The 23,919-nt window shown below is 42.1% G+C and overlaps 2 protein-coding genes and 1 pseudogene across 3 annotated transcripts in view; all 3 read left to right on the plus strand.

Annotated features, from left to right (window-relative positions):
* Positions 1-23,919, plus strand: part of LOC143766678 (uncharacterized) — a 164,028-nt pseudogene that overhangs the window by 15,840 nt on the left and 124,269 nt on the right. The window lies entirely within an intron of this gene.
* Positions 1-23,919, plus strand: part of LOC143766647 (uncharacterized) — a 371,066-nt gene that overhangs the window by 14,428 nt on the left and 332,719 nt on the right. The gene's annotated exons all lie outside the window — the stretch shown is intronic.
* LOC143767084 (uncharacterized) overlaps positions 7,955-23,919 on the plus strand; it is a 93,128-nt gene continuing 77,163 nt past the window's right edge. The window contains exons 1-3 of the mRNA XM_077255108.1: positions 7,955-7,973; positions 8,091-8,248; positions 8,384-9,673. Of these exons, the coding sequence (XP_077111223.1) occupies positions 7,955-7,973; positions 8,091-8,248; positions 8,384-9,616 (1,410 nt within the window). The 3' untranslated portion in view covers positions 9,617-9,673. The remainder of the gene's footprint in view (positions 7,974-8,090; positions 8,249-8,383; positions 9,674-23,919) is intronic.

Consider the following 23,919-nt stretch of genomic DNA (forward strand, 5'->3'; position numbering starts at 1 on the left):
CAGAGGTTGAGGGCGCAGGTGGAAGCCATAGAGGAGGCAGAAGCAGTGAAGGAAGTGTTAAATGTAGAGGTTTGTCCTGCAAGCCTTGGGGATTCCAAGACTTGTGGATCAGTGCCTGTACCCACAGCCACCAGTGTCACCCAGTGCCCAGTCAGTGAGATGTAATGCCCTTGACCTTGCTTACTCGTCCAAGTGTCTGTGGTGAAATGAACCCTGGCAGACAGAGATTTTATCAAGGAACCGGTGATGTTGTCTGCGACATGCTGGTGTAGCGCAGGTACAGCTTTCTTAGAAAAGTAATGGCGACTGGGTAATTGGTACTGGGGGACTGCGACGGCCATCAGCTTTCAGAAACCATCTGTGTCTACCAGGCAGAAAGGCAGCATTTCAATGGCCAACAAATTGGAGATGTGGAGTTCAACCTTTTAGCTTTGTCATGCGTAGGAGGAAACAATCTATTACGTCACCACAACTGTGGAACCTTAGGCGAGCTACAGTGCTGTGGGAGGGCGAAGTACAGTGAACTGGACAAACTTCTGGCCCGTGAAAGGTGCAGGCGGAAATGTTACTGTGGATTGAGAAACTTGTGGTGTGATCGCTCTCCGAGATCAGTTAAAAACAGTAGGCATATCCGCTTCTGTTACAGCTGAAGGCAGCCTCTCAGTCAGCGTGACTCGAGTGGGTAAAGAACTCAAGGTTCTGTGGTCAAAGACATGGGTCTCAATAGTTGGCAAGGTAGCAGAGGAGGAGGAAGAAACAGCAGCTGCGATTGATATGTTGATAGGGCAGCTGATGGTGATTGATATCCGCTGGTTCTCATTTTTGCGCATTGGGATTCCCACAGTAAAGCATGTTGATTTGTGCCTGTGAAGGTACATACATGTAGTAGTTAAATTATTGCTACTACAATGTTGGCAGATTACATGAGTTGGCTCATCCTTTGCAGTGACAAAAAAGGTCCAGGCTGGGCAACCCTTGCCACCCCTGCGAGCTACAGACCCACAGACGCTGGTCAGAGGCACAGTTGTGGCTGAAGATGCATCATTTGTCATGGCTGCCTCACTACGTGTCTGTCACATACGTTGCAACGCAACCTCATCATCTTCCTCCTCAGATGACCTACTCAGCTGTGTGCTTCTATGTTCACACCAACTGGGATCTAACACATCATCATTCTCTGTGTTATCACATTCCTCGCCATTGGAGTCACCTTCCTCTTCTTCTTGCCCTGACAACACAGTACACTCCACGTGAGCCTCAGATATCTGAGTGTCATCAGGATCACCTCCCCCCGGGGTTAACGTCTGATGACGAGAGTCAGGCTGCTGTTCAGACCCAAATTCATTCTGCCCCATATCCAAGCTAAAAAAATGTGGGCATTGGTGCAGACTTCCTCCTCTTGACTCTACAAAGCTTTTGAGTACACTTCTGATAAACATGGCATAGAATGTGTGAATAGCTCTTCAGACTCACCCATCTGTGGTTCCGTATAGTCAGTTGAACGGTTGGATAGTTGGGACCCGGGGGGAAGAAAGGGGAATTTGGTTCCCACATCTGTGGACTGTACTGGGTGTGATGTTGAAGAGGAGGAGAGGCCACTTGAAGCTGCACTTGCCATCCACTCGAGTACATGCTCTTTATGTGCATCATTGATAAGGTAGTGGTGTAGTCTGTCCAGTAACATTGCATAGGACATGACGTTGCTTCACTAGTGCCTTCGCAAACATTACCACCTACCCCACATACACCTTGAACCCCAAGCCTAATTCCCCTTCCAACATGGCCTCGCTTTTTCCCAGTCATGTTGCTCAGATAATGTGGTAGGAGCACAGTATTAGCAACAAAAATTAGATTTTGAACTCTGCACCACCTGTGCAAACAGCTGAATATCAGGGACAGTAAATTCAAAGTTGAAATATGGCATGCTGTATCGTGTTAGTTACAGAAAAAAGAAGTGAGTGTGGATGAGGACTGTTTGACAAAGAAGTTATGCTATAAACAATTTTAAAGTCAGAACCCTTACTGTATGATGTTAATAACAGAAGAATTTGTTTCTGGCCTCTGGATCCGGCCTCTACAGCTTAATTTCAACCCAAACAAATGACAAAATGTGATACAGGTTGTCTAACTTTTTGCAACGGACAAATTATTATTTTTTTAATATGGACCTGACTCCACTCGCATAGGGGTGGAGCCGCATATTCATTACTTTAATGAGCGGTACCACGCTCAATACAGGAAGAAGCTGCCAGCGCCCGGAGAACCAGGGACGTGCAGGGACCGCCGGGAGCAGGTGAGTATAACGGGGGGCAGTGCGCGATATTCACCTGCCCCCCATTCCACCGTCGGCGCCGCTGTGTCTTCTGCGTCTCTTGCAGTGACGCTCAGGTCAGAGGGCACGATGACACAATTAGAGTGCCCGCTGCCCTTTGCCTGAAAACTCAGTGCAGAAGACACGGAAGACGGAGCGGCGCCGACGGTGGAATGCGGACAGGTGAATCTAGCACGTGCCGTGGGCCTGAGCGACAAGAGGTGAGTATGTCATTTTTTATTTTTTTTTTATCGCAGCAACAGCATATGGGGTATAATAGTCTATGGAGCATCTTATGGGGCCATAATCAGCATTTGTGCAGCATTGTAAGGGGCAAATATTTCAATGGAGCATCTTATGGGGCCATAATCAACATTTGTGCAGCATTATATGGGGCAAATATCTCTAAGGAGCATCTTATGGGGCCATAATCAGCATTTGTGGAGCATTATACAAGGCAAATGTGTCTATGGAGCATCTTATGGGGCCATAATCAGCATTTGTGCAGCATTATATGGGGCAAATATCTCTAAGGAGCATCTTATGGGGCCATAATCAGCATTTGTGCAGCATTATTGGAGGCAAATGTGTCTATGGAGCATCTTATGGGGCCCTTATTAACCTTTATGCAGCACTGTATGGGGCAAATGTGTCTATGGAGCATCTTATGGGGCCATAATCAGCATTTGTGCAGCATTTTATGGGGCAAATATCTCTACGGAGCATCTTATTGGGCCATGTGCAGCATTATATGGGACAAATATTTCTATGGAGCATCTTATGGGACCATAATCAACATTTGTGCAGCATTGTAAGGGGCAAATATCTCTATGGAGCATCTTATGGGGCCATAATCAGCATTTGTGGAGCATTATACAAGGGAAATATTTCCGTGGAGCATCTTATGGGGCCATAATCAGCATTTGTACAGCATTATATGGGGCAAATGTCTGTATGGAGCATCTTATGGGGCCCATCGTGAACTGTATGGAGCATTATATGGGGCGTATTTTGCATGGAGCATCTTATGGGGCCCATCATGAACTGTATGGAGCATTATATGGGGCTCCTGATTCAATATTTATCTATAAATATTTATTTATATTCAAAAAAACTTAACCTACTGATGTCTCAATTAATTTTACTTTTATTGGTATCTATTTTTATTTTTGACATTTACCGGTAGCTGCTGCATTTTCCACCCTAGGCTTATACTCGAGTCATTAAGTTTACCCAGTTTTTTGTGACAAAATTAGGGGTCTCTGCTTATACTCGGGTCGGCTTATACTCGAGTATATACGGTATTTAGAATGCTATACTTGTGCACTGATTCTTTTGTGCTCCATGCACAACACACTTGTAGGACATGTGCCCTGCTGACTTTGTCTGTGAACCTAAGTAATGCCCCCCCAAAAAAATTCCGGAAGGTTAATTTTACAGCCAAACTGAACACTGTCTAGCTACACTATCTGATTAATATACAATCGCCTAACTGACTAGCTGAAATCTTGATGTTAACAGTGGCAGTGTCAGGAGCAGCATCTCTGCACTGTTAGTGTCAAAATGGCGCTAAAAAAGATGTCTGCTATTTATTTGGAGAGGGACATGTGATTTGAGAAGCCAATGACACAAGTCGTGGTGTCAGGACATTGTGGGTGTTTCTTGCGCACTTGTTGGCTAGCTGCAATGTGCACACATAAAGTTAGGAAGAAAAAAAAAAGACTGCTGTGCTTACAAAAACGCCGTGCCTCTGAGCTCTGGAAACCCCCTCCACCCATCAAACACATGCCAAACGCTCATGATGCACCACCATTATTATTGCTTAAGTGCTGAAAATATTTTTGTGGCAACGCAAATATTTTCCTGCACTTTTACCAAATGTTACCGATTTTTATCTATTTTATAAAATTTTGCTCGGGTTTCCGATCACAAATTCTAATGTGCCATATCCGTGCCGAATTTATGTTTGGCGATCGTTTTCTGAACAAATTCGCTCATCTCTAGTAGTGATCACTAAATGCAGAGAAGTCAAAGATACTTTCTAGTCACCGGCTGTGGCTGCTTTACCGATCGTCTTTTCCAGTCGTATCCCACTCGTGTGATCACCGTTTTGCCTCTAGACGACAACATTCTGATCCATATGGAAATGTTGAAATTACTTTGTGAAATTGTTAAAGGGAATCTGTCACCCCAAAATTCGCCTATAAGCTAAGGCCACCAGCATCAGGGGCTTATCTACAGAATTCTGTAATGCTGTAGATAAGCCCCTGATTCTGGTGGGCTTAGCTTATAGGCGAATTTTGGGGTGGCAGATTCCCTTTAAATCTTTTTCTATAGAACTTACAACCTGGAGTATCCACCTACCCGCCGGGATTAGAAGACGCTGACCGTTACCTGCTGAGATCTGTAATCTAGAAAGCCAAATGACGTAGAAAATCACTTGAATAAAAAATTATGATGGGCCTGTGAGACAAAGCGGTGGGTAATGATGCTGTTGGCTTCCTAGATCCCTGATATCTTATTGGATGAATCTATCATCTCCCCCTACTGTGCTGCTGAACATGCTCATATAGTCCCTACAAGACCAGGTCCAGTCTTTCTGCCCAAACTTCGCTTTTATGAACGTCAACAGTAAATGTGCAGTGAGGCCAAGTGTGAATTTCTGTACAATAACAACAGAGTTTCCCTTTGTCCTGACTTTTCAATTTCTTTTAAAACCAACTAACTTCAAGGAGGATTATGATAAACTGCATAAAAAACATTACACTTGTCCCATGATATATCTCTAAGCTGTGCATGGCTGATGGCTGTACTATACATTTATGCCTGCAGAAAATGTTGGCTTGGCTCAAGCCCTGGTTTCATGGATTCACTCCACGTCATAAATTCCATTATATTTTCAATTCTAAGGAATTCAGATTACTGGACAATCTCTATGAAATGGGGAGCACTAATACATTCTCTACTCTTATCAATGACTACTTAATATTTCTTTTTGAAACTGATCTGACAGAAAATATTGGCCCTTACGATAATTTAGATTGCCAAGAACCATCAAGCCTCATACTGTAACTGCTCCAGAGAGGTTTCACCACTAGTTACTCATTTTTTACTGACGAAGATTGTTGAGTTTGATAATTTCAGTAGATGTGTTACTGTCTATAGTCACAGTTTTTGACTACGGTAGTTAGTTCCCAAAATACTCTGATAACCAGTTCCTGCAGCCAGTTTTGTGTTCCTAATCAGGGCCCATTTTTTAAATCTTTATATGGTGTTAAATTTTAGAATTCTTCACAAAATAGAAGCCTCATTTTTTTCACTTTCACAAAGGGTAATACCAAACAGATGGACCTCACAAATTATTTTACAACTTCACTTGTATCCGACAATACCCTATAAATGGTTGCACATTACTGTCTTGGCCCATTTCAGGGTTGAGAAGGAAGGGAGCTCCATGTAGCTATTTGAATCCAGATCTTACTGGAATGGATTGCAGACACAATATATTAGGAGCAGTGTTTATGGCCACCTGGCAGCTCAAAAGATGGCCACCACGAACAGGCTTGGTGCCATCTACTCCATTTTCCTGATCCCTGGGATTGTCTTGGGCATCACCATTTAACACCTCTACATGGATCTGGGCTTACACAGAGACCCCTAGGCTTGGGCCACAGTGTTGCCTTCTGTTCGGTGGTGTGAAATGGGAAGATCAATAGTCAGGTAGCTGGATCAGAACCAGTAAGGCAGTGAAAATACAAAATCAGAAGATGTAAGAGTAGTCAGCAAACAGGCCAGGAACACAACAGGAAACAGTACACAAGCCGTGAGCTGATCATAGAGGACTAAACGAGAGGAGAGCAAGGCTGTATCTGGCAGCTTCCTTCAATATGCTTCGAGTTTTTGTAGAATATTGTGCTATCAAATTGGCTGAATCAGGCAGAAGATTACGTCTGCTGGACAGCACATACACCCATACTGCCAGGCTGGATGGTACTACTTGTCTCAGGCACCCTAATCTTAGTGGATGAATCGAGCCTATGTCGTCCAGAGCTTTTGGTTCCCACGTCTACTCCATTACCAGCGCCCCCTGCCATATGAATAAGGACATGCCTGATGACGTCATAGGAGCAGATGACAGAAGAGATGTTACACACCATCTGCAGAAGCCCTAATATGAAAAAATTTCATACTATCAGAGCTGAAGAAATCCCCATCAAATGACTCCATTTTGGAAATTATAACCCTCAGAGAACTAATCTATTGGAGTAGTGACTATTTTTGACTCTACAGGCACTTTCCAGAAATTAGCACACAGTGGATATGGGAGAAAAAAATTGCAAATATGCCATTTTATTATCCAACACATAGTGCCCTGATTGTGCTCCAGGAGACCCACACACACCATAAATTAAGTGGGTTCTTATCCCTATAGTAATGCCAAACACATGTGGTTTGGACATACTGAAAGGCTCAGAAGCGAGGGGAAAATTAAATTTGACTTTGGCAGAGTGGTTATTGCTGGATTGGATAATGGAAGCCATGTTGCTTTTCAAGAGCCTTTGAGCCACTAATAATGTGGAAACCTCTGTTGGAGGACCTGAGTGGGACTTGTTTTTGTTAGATGAATAGAAGTTTTTATTGGTATTATGCTCGTCAACCTAATGTTTCTTTGTGGCTTTTTATTCCATATTTTTTAGGCAGAATAAACAAACAGTTAAAGGGCACCTGTCACCCCGTTTTTTCAGTATGAGATAAAAATACTGTTAAATAGGGCCTGAGCTGTGCATTACAACAGTGTATTTTGTGGACCCCGATTCCCCACCTATGCTGCCAAAATACGTTACCAAAGTAGCCGTTTTCGCCTGTCAATCAGGCTGGTCTGGTCAAAAGGGCGTGGTGTCTTCCCCCAGATCTTGCTTAGTTTTCTGTTGGTGGCGTAGTGGTTTGCGCATGCCCAAGGTCCCGAATCCACTGCACAGGGGAGTTAAAAGATTGCGATGTGCACTATTTCATTGGTGATCGGTGGGGGCGGCCATCTTCCTTTGGCCGCGCGTGCGCAGAAGCGGCGCTCTGCTGGCCGCGGCTTCAGGAAAATGGCCGCGGGATGCCGCGCGTGCGCAGATGGAGATCGCGGAGGCCATTTTCCTGAAGCAGAGTTCGCATCTCGGCTTCAGGAAAATGGCCGCCGCGATCTCCATCTGCGCACGTGTGGCATCCCGCGGCCATTTTCCTGAAGCAGAATTCGCGGCCAGCAGAGCGCCGCTTCTGCGCACGCGCGGCCAAAGGAAGATTGCCGCCCCCATCGATCACCAATGAAATAGTGCACATCGCGTTCTTTTAACTCCCCTGTGCAGTGGATTCGGGACCTTGGGCATGCGCAAACCACTACGCCACCAACGGAAAACTAAGCAAGATCTGGGCGAAGACACCACGCCCTTTTGACCAGACCAGCCTGATTGACAGGCGAAAACGGCTACTTTGGTAACGTATTTTGGCAGCATAGGTGGGGAATCGGGGTCCACAAAATACACAGCTCAGGCCCTATTTAACAGTATTTTTATCTCATACTGAAAAAACGGGGTGACAGGTGCCCTTTAAATAGCACACTCCACAGGTTCATCATATGAGATTCTCTATTAGACTATGAACTGTCATTGTCTTGGTGAAGAATTCAATATTTTTACATAACTTGCAATTTTTGCAGACAGTTTAAGTAGAAATGTTAAATGACATTCAAGGATATTATATTCAAAAATAATAATTGGTTTATATCTTGCAGATGACTGTACACATAGATCAAAGGAACAGCTAACATCTTCAATTTTTAAATCAGATGATTTTGAGATCCCACTGGATACAATTGAAGTTAATGCCATTACTCCAGATATACCACCATCCCTTCGCAGCAAATATATCTCATCTGATCCTTTGATACAGGTCATGTCTTCTGATTCATTAGTGACAACTAAGGAAAATCAGAGTCACAAAATAAGCATTAAAAACAGAAATACTCCTAAATCAAAGAAGACATTTTCATGTTCAGAATATGGAAACGGATTTCTCATATAAAAGTCTTTTCTTAAAATTCCAAAAATTCACACAGTGGAGAAAAGGTTTTCTTGTTCCAAGTTTGGAAAATGTTTTAAACACAAATCACATCTTGTTATACACCAGAGAACCCACACAGGGGAGAAACCTTTTTCATGTTCAGAATGTGGGAAAGGTTTTAAATTGAAATGCGATCTTGTTATACACCAAATAACCCACACAGGGGAGAAACCTTTTTCATGTTCAGAATGTGGAAAATGTTTTAACTGGAAATCAAATCTTGTTACTCACCAAAGAACCCACACAGGGGAGAAGCCTTTTTCCTGTTCAGAATGTGGGAAATGTTTTAACGAGAAATCATCTTTGGTTAAGCACCAAAGAACTCATACAGGGGAGAAGCCTTTTTCCTGTTCAGAATGTGGGAAATGTTTTAATCATAAATCATCTTTGGTTAAGCACCAGAGAATTCACACAGGGGAGAAGCCTTTTTCCTGTTCAGAATGTGGGAAAGGTTTTAAGGAGAAATCAGATTTGGCTAGGCACCAGAGAACTCACTCAGGGGAGAAGCCTTTTTCCTGTCCAGAATGTGGGAAATGTTTTAACCGGAAATCAATTCTTGTTGCTCACCAAAGAACCCACACAGGGGAGAAATCTTTTTCATGTTCAGAATGTTGGAAATGTTTTAACGAGAAATCATCTTTGGTTAAGCACCAGAGAACTCATACAGGGGAGAAGCCTTTTTCCTGTTCAGAATGTGGGAAATGTTTTAACGAGAAATCATCTTTGGTTAAGCACCAGAGCACTCACTCAGGGGAGAAGCCTTTTTCCTGTCCAGAATGTGGGAAATGTTTTAACCGGAAATCAATTCTTGTTGCTCACCAAAGAACCCACACAGGGGAGAAATCTTTTTCATGTTCAGAATGTGGGAAAGGTTTTAACTGGAAATCAAATCTTGTTACTCACCAAAGAACCCACACAGGGGAGAAGCCTTTTTCCTGTTCAGAATGTGGGAAATGTTTTAACGAGAAATCATCTTTGGTTAAGCACCAGAGAACTCACAGAGGGGAGAAGCCTTTTTCCTGTTCAGAATGTGGGAACGGTTTTAAGGAGAAATCAGATTTGCATAGGCACCAGAGTACTCACTCAGGGGATAAGCCTTTTTCCTGTTCAGAATGTGGGAAATGTTTTAACCAGAAATCAAATCTTGTTGCTCACCAAAGAAACCACACAGGGGAGAAGCCTTTTTCATGTTCATAATGTAGGAAATGTTTTACACTAAAATAACTCTTTAACATCAGAAAAGACACAAAGGGGGTGAAACCTTTTCATGTTCAGAATGTTAGAAATGTTTTAACATAAAAATGTATTTCTTAAAGGGGTTGTCCATTACTAGGACAACCCCTTGTCATTCTTCATGTTTTGTCTATTTCAAATAAAAATATTCATACTCACTTTCCGTGCCAGTTTCGTTCCAATAGTCTTTGCACTCACGTTCCCAGGGCTCAAGTGAGGTTGTTACAAAATCAGCGCTGTCTTCACTGTTCCTGCCTTTGGATGTATTGAACATCAACATGAAGCTAGGGCCACCACTGCTCTCTGACTTACTCTTATTGTTTGATATGTCCAAAAGTGGAGACAGTGAACCAAGTTTAAGAACACACTTGCTTTCTAAACGCATTTGGTATTCTATTAGTCTTTTCCCTATGATCTTTAAATACATTTTCCTACAGGTTTCAACAAAGAAATAAAAGACTTTTTGATATGACTATATTTTAACTTTAAAAAAATAAAGAATTCATCATTTTAAACATGTCGTGGATTTGTAGAGTAGAAGCTGGATCAATCTTTCCTTTTCCAATGAGAAGGCTTTGTCCAAGTAATGAACATCACTTTTAAACAACAAAAATCCCACACAAAGAGAAACCTTTATCATACCTACAGTAGAGTGTGAAAAATAAATTACTAGAAAATCGTCTTTTGTTGACCATCAAAAATAACTCAGACTGGGAGACACTACATATGTTATTGACAAATTGCACAAAAACATAACAGTCGTATAATTAAATGAGAAAAGATAATTACTAGGGATGAGCGAATGTGCTCAGTGATACTTGGATATCACTTGAGTATCTGGGTGCTTGGAAATACTTGATGAGCATTAGCCGTTGCTCGGATCTGACAGTCAAATTCCCCACTCCGCATGTTTGGTGTCTGGTACACAGCCAATAAGCATGCATGGGATTGTCTGCCAGTCACTGTAATGCCATAGCCATCTCAGCAGTGACATTACTGTGATTGGTGATCGGCTGGCCAGATTATATAATCAGGGGTTATAAAAGAACAGGTGTCGCCACGCTCAGCGCACTGATGCCAGTGCATAGTTCGGGGACAGTTCTTATTGGAGAAAGAGAGTAGTTGTACAGGCCTGTGTGTGCACAGTATAATGAATCAGAGTCATGTAGTGTTGTTACTGGTGCTGAAGCTGAACCATCAGTCCTTGTAAGGGCTAATCTTGTGCTTTGTTGTTTGTATCAGATACATTCTGCATTTAGCCTAGTGAGGGACAGTTGCATGAGCAGGGGGATTGGCTGAATACAGGCACTTAGTGCTATACAGTGCATTGCTAAATATATAGCAGGGACGGCTGACCACATTCTTTTTTTAAGGGGGTGAAATAATAGACTATAGTGTTATCCATAAAGTATTACGTGCTTTGTAGGGCATTTTGGTGGTATATAACACTCCAAATGAGCGTTGAGAAATTTTTCTGGATTGAATTTGTCATCGATACACTTTTACCTGCTTTGTGTTACATTATGGTGTTATACATAAAAAAAAAAGTGGCAGTTGCAGGTGGCCAATTTTTTTAATTTTTAAATAAAAAATAAACTTGGTTTCCAGATACCTAGTAGTGATGAGTGAATATACTCGTTACTCGAGATTTCCCGAGCACGCTCGGGTGTCCTCAGTGTATTTTTTAGTGCTTGTAGATTTCATTTTTATTGCCGCAGCTGAATGATTTACATCTGTTAGCCAGCATAAGTGCATGTGGGGGTTGCCTGGTTGCTAGGGAATCTCCACATGTAATCAAGCGTGTAATGTAAGGCACAGGGAAGTGGAGGTGCTAATGATGGTGCACGTACAGGACGTGGGACAGATGTGACTACGCATGTTGCTTAAGTACAAGAACCGCGCCCATCCACATCACATAGTTTCCTTTCCCACTTTGCAGGAAGGTAAGCTGCAGCACTTCTGAAGGCAGAACAGTGCGAACAGGTGGTCGATTGGATAGCAGATAATGCTTCTAGCATGCTGATCCTCCTTCCATTTTGAGTCTCAGGAGATTAGTGATCCCACACTAGGACATTCTGAGAAGCCCTTTACAACATAATTTCTTGATTGTGACCTCCGAACCTGGATATTCCAAGAGGGACAAGAGGACATTCTGTTTAATGATGCATACAACTTAGAGCACCCACATTTTGTCTAAAGAGGAAGACGATGATAAGGCACAGCTGTCTACAAGTCAGGTTGTTGTTAAGTCACCAAGTCAGCCGGACTAAGATGCAGCAGTTAAAGACGAGGCGGTGGATGACAAAGTCAGTGACCCAAGATGGCATGCAGAGTGAGGCCAGAAGCGCTGAGGGTGATAGATGGACCACACTGAAACAGGCAGAAAGAGGCAGTGGGGTGACCAGAAGAAGAAGACAGGCAACCGTTTCGTAGAGTACTGACACTCGTGAAATTCTCCATCAAAGAGTTAGGAGTTCCCCAGACTGGGACTTTTTTAAAGAAAGTTCTGAGACCTAACCACTAAGAGTCTAACCATCATTAGCATGATCAAGCGCATGTCTTCTAAGCACCTGATGCCTGGCTCTGTGGTGCAAGCGGTTGACACCACTGCCTCTTCTCCTGTGCTATGTGCTTCCCAATCCCCTGTTTATGACACTGATGCAGATGCCTTCGCTTCCCGGCCTGCACCTGTCCTTGCACATTGATTCTCCATCATTAGGCAATTCCAAATCGTCCCAGCACAGCGTTCAGCCAGATTTGCCAGAGCCTCTGATCAAGGTACGCTGCGTCAGTGCACATTTCCGCAAATCTGCTACAGCTGCTGCCACTCTGGCAGTGCTGCTGCAGCGCATGCAAGTATCAGCTCACCGACTGGTATACGATGTGACCACGCACTAAAACTCCACGCAGCATATACTGGTAAGTAATTGTGAGAGGCAGAGGCCAGTTGTGCAATACTCGCTCCAACACGCCCTTGGGTACTTTGCCTAAATCGTGGGCATGGATGTCTGTCATTTGTGTGATTCTCCAAGACTGAGGAGTCCACAAAGATGGTGAGAGGCAATGACGCCATAGTCTATGCAACCATCCTACTTCTGTGCCTACTTAAACAGTCACTGAAAATTAAACATGAAGTTATGCATGTGTACCAGGTGGAGATAGAGGAAGATTTGAGACAGGGAAACACTACCTAGCCCACTCTCATTTCATCTGCTCAGCCCGGATTGTTTGACAATGAAGATGAGGAACAGGATCTGGTTGCTAGCACAACATAGGCTAGTTACCCACACAAGATTTGTCCTGTCTCTCCTATGTGGATAGGCTGAGGAGGATATGGAGAGTAGTCATCAAGGTAGAGACAGGGAAGTGTTGGCTGTAGAGAGTTTGGCACATATGGCCGATTTTATGTAGCGCTGCATTTCCTTTGACCCTAGCGTTATATTTACCTTGGCCAAATAAGAGTACTGGTTGTTCTCTCTGCTACACCCTCGTTTCAAGTAGAACAGAAGAAGAGAGGAAGAGAGGTCTTCTAAAATGCTGCTATACCAGAAGACCATTGTGGAAAATATGTTGAAAAAATCCCCATCAAACAACACTAGCAGCAGGGGGCAAGCTTCCTTGCCCAACCAAGGAAGAGAGGCGAGCGAGACACACAGCAGAGGCAGGGGTACACTATCAAAGGCCTGGTCCAATTTCATTACACCATCCTAGCATCCAGGGCCTGATGACCAGGTATTTTTCACAAGGAGGGAAAAGTTTTTAAAGATCGTCTAGCAGTACCTGGCTGACCAAACCAGCGTACTCCCTAATTCCTCTGTGACTTTCAACTATTGGGTCTCAAAGCTGGACACATGGCAGGAGCTCTCCCTCTATACCTTGGAGGTATTGTGCAGCCCTGCCGCTTGGGTCTTGTCTGAGAGGGTCTTAGTGCTACCTGGAAGGGTCATAACAGACAGGAGCTTTTGCTTGTCAACAGAGAATTCTAACAGGCTCACTCTCAGAAATGAACAAAGCCTCTAGGGTTTGGGCAGCTTTTTGCCCTTCCCATTTGTCATTCCTATTTGATTATGTTTCTGTCCAGGCCCTGGAGTGTGCGATAGAGGGATTGTCTCTCTCCGCCTGGGGGGACTGCGGGATACGGCGGGTGAATGATCTCTACTGTGAGTCTGGCTTAAGGTCATTTTCGGACCTTATTGCTTGTTATAACCTGCCTCCCAAGGCTTTCTTCCAATATTTTCAAATACGTAGCTTTTTGAAACATCGGAGTTCCTTCGGTGTGCCCGTGTCCCCCCTGGGGGAGGAGACTCTATTCCAGAGATTTTTTAGACCAAACACTTTGATACCACATGGTATCTCCATAATTTATAAATCCCTCCTCTCCCATGACTTTTCGGATAGACTATCATTTATGTCCACGTGGGAGGCTGCTCTTTCTTTTGAAGCTTCCTTGGAGGATTGGAGTATGGCTATGATGCACCCTTCTAAATTCTCCTCCTGTCTCGGCCACCTCGAACAAAGTAAAAAAAATTCAGTTACAGTGGTATTTCACTCCTGTTAAATTAGCTTAATTTTATCCCTCCTCTTCTCCTCTGTGCTGGAAAAACTGTAATATCAATGGTTCGCTTGCTCATATGTGGTGGAGTTGCCCGCGTGTGCAGTTGTTTTGGCGCCAGGTTGAAGCTATTCTTTCAGAGGTAACCCGACTTCCTGTCATACTAACTGGCCCTTTAGCAGTACTGGGTATATCCTTGATAGACTTCCCTCCTCCCCTGCAACCTATTATTTCTATCATTCTCATTGCAGCCAGACAATGTATCTCAAAGCATTGGAGATCCTCTACTGTCCCTTCGAGTTCTGAGTTAATATCCAAGATCAATCTCCACTTCAGTTACGAATCAATCACAGCTGAGTGTCTTTCAAAAAAGAATAAAGTTCTCACATGGTGGGATCCTTGGACCTCCTCGCCCTTCATTTCCTCTCCTGACCATCGTCCCCGTCCTTCTGGTAACTGACCAAATGTAGCTGTCTCTACTATGTTTGCACTTATGTCTGTAATTATTGGATTCGGCTTTGTCATGGTCATTACATAGCGTCTATATCCCCCCCCTTTTTTTCCCTTCTGTACCTTCTATCTGTTTTGTTCTTACTCAATAAAAATTTGATTGGTTAAAAAAAAAAATTAACAAAGCCTGGCTTAGCCCTCATTTTTCCACACTACCAGATGACAGCAGCACATAAAGTGATTTTAGTGTTCAATATTTGAATGAAGCCCTCCAGTTGTTGCCTTCAAGGGTGTATGATTGTTCCTTCTTATAAGTTTTTCTGTGACTGCACTTTGTGCAAAGCCTTTAGGAGTGTAGCATTGCATAAATTTTACCCGGAGGTATGTTTTCAGTTGCTGTTTGTTTGTGGGCCTTTCTGTCTGAAGTTTAGTCTTTAACAAGTGAAATGCATACTCAATTGGGTTGAGATCAGGTGACTGACTTGGCCATTCAAGAATATTCCACTTCTTTGCTTTAATAAACTCCTGGGTTGCTTTGGCTTTATGTTTTGGGTCATTGTCCATCTGTAGTATGAAACGACGGCCGATCAGTTTGGCTGCATTTGGCTGGATCTGATCACACAGTATGTCTCTGAATACCTCAGAATTAGTGTTGAGCATTCCGATACCGCAAGTATCGGGTATCGGCCGATACCGAGATCCGATACTTTTGTGGTATCGGGAATCGGTATCGGGATTAATATCAATGTGTAAAATAAAGAATTAAAATAAAAAATAGGGATATACTCACCTCTCCGGCGGCTCCTGGACTTTACCGCCGTAACCGGGAGCCGTTGTACCTAAGAATGCACGCTTGCAGGGCCTTAGATGAGGTCACTGCGCTCTGATTGGTCCGTAGCGGTCGCGTGACCGCTACGCGACCAATCACAAAGCAGTGACGTCACCTAAGGTCTTTCAAGCGCTTGAAATACCTTAGAAGACGTCACTGCTTTGTGATTGGTCGCGTTTCTCTTCACCATGGAGATTATTCTGCGATCATCCACCACTGTTGTCTTCCGTGGGCGCCCAGGTCTTTTTGCATTGATGAGTTCACCAGTGCTTTCTTTCTTTCTTGTACCAAACTGTAGATTTTGCCACTCCTAATATTGTAGCAATTTCTTGGATGGGTTTTTTCTGTTTTCGCAGCTTAAGGATGGCTTGTCTTACCTGCATGGAGAGCTCCTTTGACCGCATGTTTACTTCACAAGAAAACCTTCCAAATGCAAGCACCACACCTCAAATCAACTCCAGGCCTTTTATCTGCTTAATTGAGAATGACATAACCAAGGGATTGCCCACACCTGTCCATGAAAAAGCCTTGGAGTCAATTGTCCAATTACTTTTGGTCCCTTTAAAAACAGGGTGGCACATGTTAAGGAGCTGAAACTCCTAAACAATTCATCCAATTTTAATGTGGATACCCTCAAATGAAAGCTGAAAGTCTGAACTTCAACTGCATCTGAATTGTTTTGTTTAACCCCTTTCTACCATTGGATGTACTAATCTATCCATGTGGGGTGGGCCCTACTTCCCAAGGACGGAATAGTATGTCCAGAGCGATCGGCCGCGCTCACGGGGGAATCGCGGCCGGGTGTCAGCTGACTATCGCAGCTGACATCCGGCACTATGTGCCAGGAGCGGTCATGGACCGCCCCCGGCACATTAACCCCTGGCACACTGCGATTAAACATGATCGCAGTGTTCCGGTGGTATAGGGAAGCATCGCGCAGGTAGAAGGCTCCCTGCGTGCTTCCCTGAGACGATCGGTACAAGGCGATGTGCTCACCTTGTACCGATCGTCTCCTCCCTGCAAGCCCCAGATCCAAAATGGCCGCGGGGCTGCATCCGGGTCCTGCAGGGATGTGGCTTCACAGTGCCTGCTCAGAGCAAGTGCCGGGAAGCCACCCTGCTGTGCTGTGTGATCGCCGATCTGACACAGTGCACAGCAAAATGTCAGATCGGCGATCTGTCTCTTTACTGTGGTGCCACCCCCTGGGGCAAAAGTAAAAATGTAAAAAAAAAAAAAAAATACAGGTGTAAAAAAATAAATGATAATAATAAAAAAAATATTGTTCCAATAAATACATTCCTTTTAGCTAAATAAAAAAACAATAAAAGTACACATATTTAGTATCGCCGCGTCCATAACGACTCGACTTATAAAACTGTCCCACTAGTTAACCCCTTCAGTGAACACCATAAAAAAAAAAAAAAAAAAAAACCGAGGCAAAACACATCGCTTTATTATCATACCGCCGAACAAAAAGTGGTATCACATGCGATCAAAAAGATGGAAATAAATAACCATGGTACCGCTGAAAACGTCATCTTGTCCCGCAAAAAACGAGCCGCCATACAGCGTCAAAGAAAAAATAAAAAAGTTATAGTCCTCAGAATAAAGCGATGCAAAAATAATTATTTTTTCTATAAAATAGTTTTTATCGTATAAAAGCGCCAAAACATAAAAAAAGATATAAGTGAGGTATCGCTGTAATCGTACTGACCTGAAGAATAGAACTGCTTTATCCATTTTACCAAACTCGGAATGGTATAAACTCCCTCCCAAAAAAGAAATTCATGAATAGCTGGTTTTTGGTCATTCTGCCTCACAAAAATCGTAATAAAAAGCGATCAAAAAATGTCACATGCCCGAACATGTTACCAATAAAAACGTCAACTCGTCCCGCAAAAAACAAGACCTCACATGACTCTGTGGACCAAAATATGGAAAAATTATAGCACTCAAAATGTTGTAACGCAAAAAAACATTTTTTGCAGTAAAAAGCGTCTTTTAGTGTGACGGCTGCCAATCAAAAATCCGCTAGAAAACACGCTATAAATAGTAAATCAAATCCCCCTTCATCACCCCCTTAGTTACGAAAAATTAAAAAAATGTATTTATTTCCATTTTCCCATTAGGGCTAGGGTTAGGGTTATGATTAGGGCTAGGGTTATGGCTAGGGTTAGGGTTAGGGTTAGGGCTAGGGTTGGGGCTAATGTTAGGGCTACAGTTAGGGTTAGGGTTGGGGCTAAAGTTAGGGTTGGGGCTAAAGTTAGGGTTAGGATTACATTTACGGTTGGGAATAGGGTTGGGATTAGGGTTAGGGGTGTGTCAGGTTTAGGGGTGTGGTTAGGGTTACAGTTGAGATTAGGGTTAGGGGTGTGTTTGGATTAGGGTTTCAGTTATAATTGAGGGGTTTCCACTGTTTAGGCACATCAGGGGCTCTCCAAACGCGACATTGCGTCAGATCTCAATTCCAGCCAATTCTGCGTTGAAAAAGTAAAACAGTGCTCCTTCCCTTCCGAGCTCTCCCGTGCGCACAAACAGGGGTTTACCCCAACATATGCGGTATCAGCGTACTCAGGACACATTGGACAACAACTTTTGGTGTCCAATTTCCCCTGTTACCCTTGGGAAAATACAAAACTGGGGGCTAAAAAATAATTTTTGTGTAAAAAAAAAAAAAAAGATTTTTTTATATTCACGGCTCTGCGTTATAAACTGTAGTGAAACACTTGGGGGTTCAAAGTTCTCACAACACATCTAGATAAGTTCCTTGGGGGGTCTAGTTTCCAATATGGGGTCACTTATGGGGGGTTTCTACGGTTTAGTTACATCAGGGGCTCTGCAAATGCAACGTGACTCCTGCAGACCAAGCCATCTAAGTCTGCATTCCAAATGGCGCTCCTTCCCTTCCGAGCTCTGCCATGTGCCCAAACGGTGGTTCCCCCCACATATTGGGTATCAGCGTACTCAGGACAAATTGGAAAACAACTTTTGGGGTCCAACTTCTCCTGTTACCCTTGGGAAAATACAAAACTGGGGGCTAAAAAATAATTTTTGTGGGGAAAAAAAAGAATTTTTACTTTCACGGCTCTGCGTTATAAACTTTAGTGAAACACTTTGGGATTCAAAGCTCTCACAACACATCTAGATGAGTTCCTTAGGGGGTCTACATTCCAAAATGGTGTCACTTGTGGGGGGTTTCATTGTTTAGGCACATCAGTGGCTCTCCAAACGCAACATGGCGTCCCATCTCAATTCCAGTCAATTTTGCATTGAAAAGTCAAACGGCGCTCCTTCCCTTCCGAGCTCTCACTTGCGCCCAAACAGTGGTTTACCCCCACATATGGGGTCTCAGCGTACTCAGGATAAATTGTACAACAACTTTTGGAGTCCAATTTCTTCGCTTACCCTTGGGAAAATAAAAAATTGGGGGTGAAAAGATCAATTTTGTGAAAAAATATGATTTTTTATTTTTACGGCTCTGCTTTATAAACTTCTGTGAAGCACTTGGTGGGTCAAAGTGCTCACCACACAGCTAGGTAAGTTCCTTAGGGGGTCTAGTTTCCAAAATGGTGTCACTTGTGGGGGGTTTCAATGTTTAGGCACATCAGGGGCTCTCAAAACACAACATGGCGTCCCATCTCAATTCCAGTCAATTTTGCATGGAAAAGTCAAATGGCGCTCCTTTGCTTCCGAGCTCTGCCATGCGCCCAAACAGTGGTTTACCCCCATATATGTGGTATCGGCGTACTCAGTACAAATTGTACAACAATTTTTGGGGTCCATTTTCTCCTGTTACCCTTGGTAAAATAAAACTAATTGGAGCTGAAGTAATTTTTTTGTGTAAAAAAGTTAAATGTTCATTTTTATTTAAACATTTCAACAATTCCTGTGAAACACCTGAAGGGTTAATAAACTTCTTGAATGTGGTTTTGAGCACCTTGAGGGGTGTAGTTTTTAGAATGGTGTCACACTTTGGTATTTTCTATCATATAGACCCCTCAAAATGACTTCAAATGAGATGTGGTCCCTAAAAAAAAATGGTGTTGTAAAAATGAGAAATTGCTGGTCAACTTTTAACCCTTATAACTCCCTAACAAAAAAAATGTGGGTTCCAAAATTGTGCTGATGTAAAGTAGACATGTGGGAAATGTTACTTATTAAGTATTGTGTGTGACATATCTCTGTGATTTAATTGTATAAAAATTCAAAGTAGGAAAATTGCGAAATTTTCAACATTTTCGCCATATTTCCATTTTTTTCACAAATAAATGCAGGTAATATCAAAGAAATTTTACCACTATCATGAAGTACAATATGTCACGAGAAAACAGTGTCAGAATCACCGGGATCCGTTGAAGCATTCCAGAGTTATAACCTCATAAAGGGACAGTGGTCAGAATTGTAAAAATTGGCCCGGGCATTAACGTGCAAACCACCCTTGGGGGTAAAGGGGTAAAAATTCATTGTGGTAATGTCTATAACCAAAACTAGAAAAATGTTGTCTGTGTCCAAATATATATGGACCTAAACTGTATTTGCTAGGGACCGTTCCTGTCAGACTAATCTGATCAATTTCTATGAAGAGGTAAGGTCCGGACTGGACCAAGGGAACCCAGTGGACGTAGTGTATATGGACTTTTTAAAAGCTTTTGATACGGTTCCACACAAAAGGTGGATACATAAAATGAGAACAATGGGGATACGGGAAAATATCTGTAAGTGGGTTAATAACTGGCCCAGGGATAGGAAACAAAGGGTGGTTATTAATGGAGCACACTCGGTCTGGGTCACGGTTAGCAGTGGGGTAGCACAGGGGTCAGTATTGGGCCCTCTTCTTTTTAACATATTTATTAATGACCTTGTAGGGGGCATACAGAGTAGAATTTCAATATTTGCAGATGACACTAAACTTTGCAGGGTAATCAATACAGAGGAGTAAAAGTTTATATTACAGAAGGATTTATGTAAACTAGAAGCTTGGGCTGATAAATGGCAACTGAGCATTACTGGGGATAAATGTAAGGTCATGCACTTGGGTAGAAGAAATAAGATGTATAATTATGTGCTTAATTGTAAAACCGTCAATGAAAAAGACCTGGGAGTATGGGTGGATGACAAACTCACATTTAGTGGCCAGTGTCAGGCAGCTGCTACAAAGGCAAATAAAATAATGGGATGCATTAAAAGAGGCATAGATGCTCATGAGGAGAACATAATTTTACCTCTACACAAGTCACTAGTGCGACCACACTTAGAAAACTGTGCACAGTTCTGGTCTCCGGTGTATCAGAAAGACATAGCTGAACTAGAGCGGGTGCAGAGAAGAGTGACCAAGGTTATTAGAGGACTGGGGGGTCTGCAATACCAAGATAGGTTATTACACTTGGGGCTAAAATGAAAACTAAGGGGTGATCTTATTTTAATGTATAAATATATGAGGGGACAGTACAAAGACCTTTCTGATGATCTTTTTAATCGTAGACCTGAGACAGGGACAAGGGGGCATCCTCTACGTCTGGAGGAAAAAAGATTTAAGCATAATAACAGACGTGGATTCTTTACTGTAAGAGCAGGTGAGACTATGGAACTCTCTGCCGTATGATGTTGTAATGAGTGATTCATTAATTAAATTTAAGAGGGGACTGGATACCTTTCTGGAAAAGTATAATGTTACAGGGTATATATACTAGATTCCTTGATAGGGTGTTGATCCAGTGAACTAGTCTGATTGCTGTATGTGGAGTCGGGAAGGAATTTTTTTCCCCAATGTGGAGCTTACTCTTTGCCACATGGTTTTTTTTTGCCTTCCCCTGGATCAACATGTTAGGGCATGTTAGGTTAGGCCATGGGTTGAACTAGATGGACTTAAAGTCTTCCTTCAACCTTAATAACTGTGGATACAATTGCAAACCCTACAACTCATACTCATGCCCTTCTATCTATAGACTGGTTTACAACGTTTTATGTTATGTGTATATGTGGAATATTAAAAAAAGAAATATTAAGATATTAAATGTAATAGTTTTCAATGCCTTGATAATTAGGATACAATAATTTGGGTTAATATACATGTATTCATACCTTTGTATGTGGAATATGTGGTTTGAACTTATATATGTGTCACAGTCTGAGTGATGGCTGACAGATGAGGATGAGCAGCTGCCGAGATAGAATATAATGTAAGAGTAACATGTATGTATGAGGTATGAGAGGCCTCATGGTATGCTAGGAAAAAACAAAAACCTTGTGTTTATGGGAAATAATACAAATCAGTTAAATTATTAGAATATTAAGATATAACAAAATATTATCTACTCAACATATATTTCTATATTTTTTTTAGCAATTATTTCTTGATTTAGTTAATCGTGGATAAGTGTAATCACATCAAAATGGTTTATCAAGAAAATCTACATTTAGAATCATTTTTTCCAAATGATAATTTTATGATATTCAGTGTTATTTTTAATGGTTAATGGTTACATAGATGGGTACATATCTTCAGACAAATATATGGTATAAAGCTGACATAGAATTTATACAGATTATTTATAAAATAATTAATTTTTATTTTTGTTTTTTATAAATTAATTATTTAATAAAACAATATTTTTGGGGTATTAAGGGGGAAATGTTTGGGGTATTAAGGGGGAAATGTGTTTTTAATCCTGATTACATCATCACATTTCATCAATACCTCTTCTTCACACATTTTAATACAGATAAATATTAATAAGGTACTATTGGGTATAATAACATTAAGTATTATAAAGATTCATTTCTTTACACTAAAAAAGGGTATTACATGCAAAGTTGCATAATTTAAATATTTTGGTAAACCATGGTTATGACAAATATGAAATCATTCAGATAATGGAAATATTAAGGTTCTGCGTTACTGAGAACATAACTATTCTGCATTTGTCATCAACATATAAAGGCCTTATTTTTATTTTTATTCTTATTTTTCATTTTCAATTTTTATTCTAACTTAATTTTTATTTTTAACTAGCTGTACTACCCGGCTTCGCCCGGGTTAATAACTGCTGTTAGCAAAATAGAATGTGTTAACAAAAATTTATTCTGCACACAAAAACCACAAAACAAATAGATAGAAATGTAATTATTAAAAGGCAAAAACTAAGTTCATTGGCTCTTGAGGAAACAGCTCTTGTTCTCTTGTCTGCAAGCCTCCCTTCTCTCTGCTCAGAAAGTTCATTGGCCCTTGAGGAAGCAGCTCTTGTTCTCTTGTCTGCAAGCTTCGCTTCCCTCTGCTCAGAAAGCAGCTGCTGTTCTCATGTGTGTCAGCCTTGTTTCTCGGTCTTCACATTTTTCATTGGCCCATACTGAGAATGTCCTTTGTTGCCTATATTAACCAATCAGAGCTCAGATTAATTAACTGTAGCAAAATAGAAGCTGAGCTGTGATTGGCTGCTATTGGCAGCCTGATATATCCCCAGCCAACAGGAAGCCCTCCCACTGGCAGTATATATTAGCTCACACATACACATAATAGACAGGTCATGTGACTGGCAGCTGCCATATTTCCTATATGGTACATTTGTTGCTCTTGTAGTTTGTCTGCTTATTAATCAGATTTTTATTTTTGAAGGATAATACCAGACTTGTTTGTGTTTTAGGGCGAATTTCGTATGTCAAGATGTGTGTGTTGAGTTGCGTGTGGCGACATGCATGTAGCGACTTTTGTGAGATGAGTTTTGTGTAGCGACATGCGTGTAGCAACTTTTTGTGTGTCGAGTTGCATGTGACAGTTTATTGTAGCAAGTTGTGTGCAGCAAGTTTTGCACATGGCGAGTTTTGCTCGTGGCGAGTTTTATGTGTGTTGCGTTTTGAGTATGTGCAAGTTTTGTGTGTGGCAACTTTTGCATGTGCTGCAACTTTTGTGCATGTGGCAATTTTTCCATGTGTGCAAGTTTTGCATGTGGCGAGTTTTCCATGAGGTGAGTTTTGCACGTGTGGCGAGTTTTGCGTGAGCCTAGTTTTGCATGTTACATAGTTACATAGTTATTAAGGTTGAAGGAAGACTTTAAGTCCATCTAGTTCAACCCATAGCCTAGCATGCCCTAACATGTTGATCCAGGGGAAGGCAAAAAAAAACCCATGTGGTAAGAGTAAGCTCCATCATGGGGAAAAAAATTCCTTCCCGACCCCACATACGGCAATCAGACTAGTTCCCTGTTGTGAATTTGCTTTTTGCTCCCTCTAGTGGTTACTAGTTTTTTGACTCTGGTTTTTCTGTCATTCCTTTTATCCGCACCTGGGTCGTTAGTTAGGGGTGTTGCTATATAAGCTCCCTGGACCTTCAGTTCAATGCCTGGCAACGTAGTTATCAGAGCTAGTCTGCTGTGCTCTTGTCTACTGATCCTGGTTCCAGTTATATCAGCTAAGTCTGCCTTTTGCTTTTTGATATTTGTT

The sequence above is a fragment of the Ranitomeya variabilis genome, chromosome 4, assembly GCF_051348905.1.
Source record: "Ranitomeya variabilis isolate aRanVar5 chromosome 4, aRanVar5.hap1, whole genome shotgun sequence".
Classification (NCBI taxonomy): Eukaryota; Metazoa; Chordata; class Amphibia; order Anura; family Dendrobatidae; genus Ranitomeya; species Ranitomeya variabilis.